The sequence below is a fragment of the Solanum tuberosum genome, unplaced genomic scaffold, assembly GCF_000226075.1.
Source record: "Solanum tuberosum cultivar DM 1-3 516 R44 unplaced genomic scaffold, SolTub_3.0 scf00098, whole genome shotgun sequence".
In the NCBI taxonomy this organism is placed as follows: Eukaryota; Viridiplantae; Streptophyta; class Magnoliopsida; order Solanales; family Solanaceae; genus Solanum; species Solanum tuberosum.
The window spans coordinates 1,412,111-1,420,104 of record NW_006239026.1 but is presented as its reverse complement, the minus strand read 5'-3'; the positions used below and the strand labels follow the sequence as shown (position 1 = coordinate 1,420,104).

Sequence of the window (7,994 nt, the reverse complement as noted above, 5' to 3'; positions counted from 1 at the left end):
CTAAAATATAATGTTACTATATATAATTTCGGTAAGGGGCATGGATTCACGTGAATCTAATGACCCCTCTTGTATACTCCCCTGTAATTAGTAGGTTTTTAGACATTAGGTCTACACTGACTTTTGTATTGACGTACTCCCTCTGTCTCAATTTATGTGACACTTTTCATTTTTCATGAGTCAAATAATTTAAGTTTGATCGAAAATTTGCGTGTGAAATCTTCAGTTTTTTTGAAATGAAATTTATATATTTGTAAACTACGTAAAAGGTACTATAAGTCACAATAATTGGCAATTCAAAAATAATTAAACGATATATGAAAAAATTACGATCAAAGATAAACTTGTTTAAATCTCGAAATTCGAAAAGTGTGATATAAATTGAAATGGAGGGAGTACTTTTTTACTTGTGCTTCTTAAGTACTACAAAATATAAGTTTGGTATACCAAACTCCAAATCTTATACTCAGTTTGTTAAAAAAAAAAAATTGCCACGCTACTCATTTCTTGTAAGTTAAATTTTTTTAGGGAATTTTTTTTTAACCTAAAACAAGCTATGAATAATTACATGAAATCTATTTTATTAAAAAAATTAAAAATATATTTTTTTTAAATATAAAAAATATATTCTTTCGGAGATAAACTTATAAATAAAAAGTCACATAAAATGAGAGCTAAATTAATCAATCACACATATGTTAATAATGTTTTTTGAACTGTAAAAATTGCAAGCGGTTTGATCATTTGATCACTTGAATCATGCCCTTCCAAATAGGTGAATTTTTCTGCAAAAAATAATAATAATCTCGTGTAATTTTATAAATGAAGTTTGAAAACGACGATGTATATATAATTTTGTGTAATTTTAGCGTATATAAATTTTACTCTTATTTTCAAAGGTAGAAAAATATTAGGACGGATCTAGGAAGTTGTCAAGGTATTTATCTGAATTGCTTCAGTTAATATTACACAATATATAAGGTAATTTCTTTTTTACATATAGATTTATAATTCTTTGAATACAAGATTAGAAGTTGACTTAATGAATAAGGGTAGGAGTGTCAAAATCAATCCATAAAATCATAACTCCTCCAATCCATTTACTTTCATGGCATGTTATAATAACCACTTATTTTATTAATTCTATTCATTTTAACCCGCTTAATTCAACCCATTTTAAATCTGAATTGATATACAACCTAGATTGACTAGTGAGAAACTTCTAAAAAAAATTAGAAAGACATTTTTTATGGTCATAACAATACATGAATTACTTTTTATTAGGTACTCAAACAAATTATCAGAAAAACACACTTTGATCAACGTCATAGCTTAACACCCTTAATTTATTTTTCAAACCTCTGAATAAATTTTTTGAATCCGCTACTAAAAAATCACACATGAATCATTCTTCAATTCTCATAAATGTAGATTGGATTTGAAAATAACTTTCTTTATTATAATGAATCTCTTCTATCGCTACCTACCATGTAATATTATTATTTTAAAAAAAAATCAAAGTGGTGTACTAGTAACTAGAATTAAGAAATGATGATCACGTGAGAAAACCATGGGCCAATTCCTTTAGAACGCCATAACGTGTATTTGGACTTTTGATAAATGACAAAACTCGTAGTGGTCGATAATATCTAGGGAAAACCCTACAACTATGACTTTATAATATTTTAATTTTTACTTTTTCTAGTCGAGCAAGTGAGATTTGCTATGTATCTCATATACATGTTAATCCATTTGGATATAATATGTCTAGAATAAATCACATCTAAATTTGATATCATATATTTGAGATACATGCATATGGATATAGCTGGAGATATCAGAATTTGATAAGATACGTAATATAGTAAACTAGAGTATCTAAGTAATTAGTTATTAAACTGGTGATATTTATGCAAGTTCCCCTTATTTATTCACTTTTAATTTTGCACGTTTCTTATAATTTTGCACGTTTCTTAAGAAATACTTTCTCTATTTTAATTTATACGAGTTAGTTAGGGCTTGACACAGAGTTTAAGAAAGAAAAAAAAGATTTTTGAAACTTATAATCTAAAATAAGTCATAGATATTTGTGTGGTTATAAATAATTTCATTAAGCGTAAAATAGATATTTTAAAGTTAAATTGTTACTAAATATAGAAATGTGTCATATAAATTAAGAGAAAGAGAAATATTTTAGATGTCGAAATTGTGTTTGAACATGCATCTTACTTTAGAAAAAAATACCTAGTTTTTGAGTGAAAGTCCTAAAAACCCAAAATCGGGTTTGTGTACGTTTTTTTGGGAACTTAAAAATCAAAATTTCAAAATCTAATTAAATTTAATGGCTAAACAAATACTTGAAGATAATTTTTAAAAACATGATCCAAAATTTATGATCAAACGCTAACGGATCCTTTGTTTGGATGGTTGTTTCTCGTATTGTATTATTAGTTTAAGTACAACGTTTGTTTTGACTATTAATTAAATTATATTATATCGTATCGTTTAAATTCATCGTTAAGTAACGAAGAAAAATCTTATTTTACGTAATGACTTATTTGGTGCAATCGTGTCGTTACTCTAATATTTTTATTTTTATTTTGTCTTTACTTTTTTCTTTTATCAAATTGTTGTGGCTTGTCAGGTCTTTTCATTTTGTCTTTACTTATTGTTTAATAACTATGTTTATTCTTTACCCTACCTTTTCATAATAGTTCTGCTTTTTATCTTACTTTTCTTGTAAGTTGGTCATTCCAATAATTGGTGTATATAAGACATTATGTAATGACACAAAACAATAGAATATTTAAATATTATATTTATTAAAATAATACAATACGATACAATACAATATATTATAACAACCATCCAAACATAATGTAAATGGTAGGTGGAAGGAAATATTTAGTTTGGTTCTGACTGAGAAAGGAATCATAAATCATTAAAGATTTGAAATGTCAGATTAAAATTAATTAGGCACTAAATTAAACAAGGAAGAAAAAAGAAAAAATAATAATTGTGGCTGGCCATACCTCATTTAATTGGAAAGGAAATATAATGGCATGTGCTCTATGTCGGTGCGAATTTAGAATAGTAGAACTTCAATATAAATATCACACATCGAATAAAAAAAATATAATGACATGGAGAAGATATCTTTACCTTCAAGAATTACGGAGTTCCAAATGTGATTTTTTTTTAACCCTTCAGGGTGGTCCAGTGGTTTGGGCTTGAGATTTCTATGTTGAAGGTCTCAAGTTCGAAACTTCTTTTCCAGCGAAAGCAAGGGGATGCCTTATGGGTCGAGCTCGTCGCATCGGACTTGCCTAGTGCAAGTTACCTCTCCTATGTGGTTTGCGAGCTATTGCATAGGAACGGGAGTTTTACCCTATGCGCACCCAGAGAGTAGCGGTTGCGGATTTCCCTTGTCATAAAAAAAATGTGATTTTTTTTCTTTCTTTGTTTGGTAAGGACAACGTTTACGTACACTCAATCTTCTTCCGACTCTACTTATGAAATTCTATAGAAGATCAATTGAGACTCACTCCATAGTCCCACGAAGATCTTTACATACTTGTCAAGAATGTGAATGGTTATAATTTAACTTACTCAGTTTGATCCATCATTTTTACAATTTCAAACTTACATTTTGATTGCGCCGCTAATACAATAAAAAAGACCTTGTAACATTAATACAATGGAGATTGTCTATATTGCTCGGACTCTCTAAAAATGTTACCACATATGTGCGTCCCATCGGCATTTATGAACGGTCCGAGCAACATAGGTTATTGTAATACACAACACATACATAGGGGGATGAAACTGGTTATTTCTATCTTGTCAACTTCTGATTCAGGCAGAGGCAGCAAAACAAGGCAAGTACATTACTAAGAACATCTAGCTGAGCTATTTACATAATTGCGCTGCTATATGAACTCTCTTAAAATACCTTTTGAGCCAATTTCCAGAATATCGTTGTCTGATGCAGGGTGATCGTGAACCTGTTTTTTATCGAAACAATATACAGGGGCTTGCCATTTTGCGTCCTCAAGAACTGCTCCCACTTCGAAAGTCATTACGTGAATAGACCTTCCTGCAACATTAAACTTGTTACTCCTATAACACGAACATTATTTATAAAGAGTATAGAAACAATGAGATCAATCTTGCAACAAGATTCTTTTGCACAGGTTTGTGAAGAAAAGGACTCAACTATCCAGAACACGTGAGGTAGCTGCACATACGCGAAGGACTTCAGAAAGCTAGTTGAGCTTTATATATCAGGATGTACATAAACTAGATCTTATGTTTAGTGTAAAAAGATCAGATTTCTTCAACTCGAGTTGGCCTTTAATTAGTAGTTCCATCAAATGCAGATAGATATTATTGTGTCTGGTTACGCCTAGTGACTAATCCATGCTGTTGGTCTGTCAGTTCATTTATAGCTGAATGAAGCTATGACTTTATGAGATTTGGTTATGAATACTAGAGCTGATTGAGTTAAGATACAAGAACATTTCATGAACTCATGTTCTTACTTCTCGTAACAAGAACAAGGTTGATGTAACAATCCATTTAGGTTGATGTAACAAGGCTGATGTCTATAAATATGTGCAAAAATATGTTATCATTTCGAAAAACAAAGAAGAATATCGTTTGTATGGTAGCTGTGAGCCATGGCCACCAGTAGCTTTCCGGTTAATCCCAACTACAAGTTATAGCAAATTCACCAGCTAAACTTTAGCCACTTTTGATAGTCTTGGGAACAACTAAAGCAGAGCTAGAGAAGACTAACGAACTCATACGCTGCACAAACAAATTAAGGGATATTCTAATACCTTTATGTTAATGTGCTAAAAGACTAGAGTGAGAGTTCTACAATCTGATCTCTCTATAACAGTCGTCCTCTGCAACAACATTTCATTATAATGACAGTTTGTTTTGAAATCAAATTTTCATCTTATGTTATATTATATGTTCTCTATAATATCATTTCACTATAACAGCCAAAAAGTATCCAAAAAAATGACGTCGTTATAGAGAGGTTCGACTTTTATATGTATAAGAAAGGAGTAAGTTAATGTTTGATTCCAAGCAATTTAACAAGTTAACCCCCAGCTTTCGTCGTTCCTTATTTTGTTGGTGGGATGGTGAAGAATTGGATAGTTATTGTCTCTCCTTGATAGGATAAAAAGAATGTAACGATATCACAACAAGGCAAGTCTCAGTTGACAGACCACTTTTAGGGAAGCGTCTACTTCAGCGAAAGCAGTAACAGAAACTGCATACATCTAGCCTAATAGAACAATGACTGCATAGTAGGAGGAAATAGAAGAACTAAGAATCATGAAAGCTCGAATTTTCAAATAATGTGTTTTGAACTTGTCGATGACCACAAACAACTTGATGAGTCTTAAAGACTACCCGAGCCCCTGAACATGCTGAACTTCATGATAACTCGATAGGAAAGATTCAAACACCTCTCCATCCAAAGACTTCATAAGAAATAACATTCCTCTATTTCAATTTATGTCTCTTACTTTACTTTTTAGTTTGTTTCACAACGAATGCCACTTTCTATAGGCAGTAACTATTTAATTTCAATCTCCCACGTCATGTTTAAGACCATAAATTCAAAGGCTATTTTAATATATTTTTCACATCTTCAGTTTAACACTACAATATTTAAAAATCTCCTTTACTTTCTTAAACTTTGTGCCAAATCAAGGCCCAAAATGAAACAGAGAGAGTAGCAAACAAGTACCTACACCACCAAAGCCTCTTCCCGAAACGGAGAGAGTTGCAAACAAGCACCTACACCTCCTTTATTTGGCGATTATTTCAATTAAGTGTTTATCAAATTTGTTCATTATTTCAACTTCAAACATGAAATATGGAATTCAAAGTTGAAAAATAGTTTTTAGGAGTTCTTCAAGTTTTCACTCATGAAACATCGATTGTGTTCTACTAATACAACCTCAAATGCTCTTTTTCAACTTAGCTTCATGCTACATTCTTTTTAAATATCAAACGATTCATGTCCAAACGTCATAAAATGGAAGATTAAAAAAAAGAGGGATGGAGGGGATGAAGAGTACCAGTATAGAAAACCCAATGGACGGGTCTCTTTGTTACGATGTCTTCGTAATACCAAATGAAATCCACCTTCTGCCATACACTACAGTGAAATCCATCGATGAATTGTTGACCAAGATAAGTAGCTCCATCAAGCCAATTTGGTCGAAGAATCCCAACATCAATCAGCGCTGAACTACATTTCTTCTTATCATCATCTAGAGTGTAGCGGAATACAGTGCCATTGTTCCATTCAAGATCATAGAGAAGCTCACCTACAGAAGCGAAGCTAGAACTTTGAATTAATTCTGAGGATCCTATAAAAGCATCTTGACAAATTGTCTATACATATTACTCTCTCTGAACCAATATATGTGATATATTTTGCTTCTCCATATTCAAATTATGTAATATTTCAAAATGTATCCTTTCATTGTATTGACATGAGAAAATTACAACTTATAATAACTTGTATGTAGTAGCTACTGAATATCTAGATTTTAATTAAGATATCAAATGGATCTTCAAATGTTCAAAATTGACTCTCGATAAGCGAAAAGTGACACATAAATTGAGATGGAAAGAGACATAGATATAAAATTTAACTTTAAGCTATTGAATTCTATCAAATCCATAGACAAAGGAGATGTAGTCTTTCATATCAGATTCATCTAAACCCATTACTATTGGCGCAACATATAAATTCACACGTTTAAATTCCACTAAAAAATTAAATAGTATATATGAACTCATAAATTTAAAGATGTAACGAGTTCAATACTATTCTCTATGTGTCAATTTATGTGACACAATTTCTTTTTTTTAGCTCGTCCCCCAAAGTATCACATTTCTATAAGTGGAAACAATTTAACTTCAAAATTACTTTTACTCTTAATAAAATAATTAATATTTTCTAACAATCTTAATAAAATAATTTACAATCACACAAATTATCAAAAAGTGTTTTAGACTACAAATTTCCAAATTATATCTTTTTTTCTTAAATTTCATGTCTAAATCAAATTGTATCACAATTCACATAAATTTAAAAACTTAAGCTCGTTTGCGATAGACAAGCATAGATAGTCGTGAAACAAAAATGTAAAAATGCCTTATCCCTTATTTAGTTATTAATTACGAGATAATTTATAAAAACATTAGTAGTAATTAATACAAGAAAGATGAAATAATAATATCGAGAGTAATTATTCTGAGATAAAATGATAAAAATAACTATCTAACTTATCTTCAAATCAAACGAACCCTAAAAGATTGAAACCATAAAACATAAAATCCTAAATCCGTCTCCGCCCCCTTCTTACCTAGCTGGTCTTGTATGATGTTGAAATTGCGGCCGTTGGTCCAATCGTACCAGAGGTCGATTAAGCTTAGAGATCCGGTGAAATTGACGAACAGTATCGAGTGGAATTGATGAGGCCACGGGGCCGGCGTCGGGTCTGAATTTGATTCCGCCGACGAGACATCGGAATAGTAAGAAATTAGTATTGCGGCAACAACAAATAGTACAGTGATCGGCGACACCGTACTCTTCTTCATACTCGACCTGAAATTGCCTCGAAATTTTGCAATGGCGGTTGTGAATTTGCTCTCTGAGAAGAAGATAAGGCTCAAAGAAGGGGGAAAATGTTGTGTAGTTTGTAAGTGAGAGTAGGTAGTGACACTCTCTTTGGATGGGTGGTAGGTCCGTTTGATTTGGTTTTTCATTAAAAAAAAATCTAAATCAATTATATTGGTTTATTAAATTTAAAAATCAAATCAAATCACGTAAAGTTGATTTTTTTTTGTTTCGGTTTTAGTTGGTTCTTTCGATTTTTTTTTTGTTTTTTGGTTTTTTACAACTATACGATGTTTGAAAATATGATCAAATATATTTTCACTTACCTGTGATAAGCTAA

At 31.1% G+C, this 7,994-nt stretch overlaps 1 protein-coding gene across 1 annotated transcript; it reads right to left on the bottom strand.

Annotated features, from left to right (window-relative positions):
- Positions 1-3,590: 3,590 nt before the first annotated feature.
- On the bottom strand, positions 3,591-7,773 carry LOC102600811 (uncharacterized protein At4g14100-like). Its single transcript, XM_006348473.2, has 3 exons — positions 7,401-7,773; positions 6,102-6,353; positions 3,591-4,096 (listed from the first exon to the last, which is right to left on the bottom strand). The coding sequence occupies exons 1-3, from the start codon at positions 7,633-7,635 to the stop codon at positions 3,930-3,932; spliced, it is 654 nt and encodes a 217-aa protein (XP_006348535.1). The 5' UTR covers positions 7,636-7,773; the 3' UTR covers positions 3,591-3,929.
- Between the last annotated feature and the right edge of the window lie 221 nt (positions 7,774-7,994).

Coding starts and splice junctions, on each gene's coding strand:
- LOC102600811 (XM_006348473.2), bottom strand. CDS start 7,635: ATGAAGAAGAGTACGGTGTCGCCGATCACTGTACTATTTGTTGTTGCC. Junction 6,354..7,400: donor CATCATACAAGACCAGCTAG/GTAAGAAGGGGG, acceptor TCGCTTCTGTAG/GTGAGCTTCTCTATGATCTT. Junction 4,097..6,101: donor CCATTGGGTTTTCTATACTG/GTACTCTTCATC, acceptor TTAATGTTGCAG/GAAGGTCTATTCACGTAATG.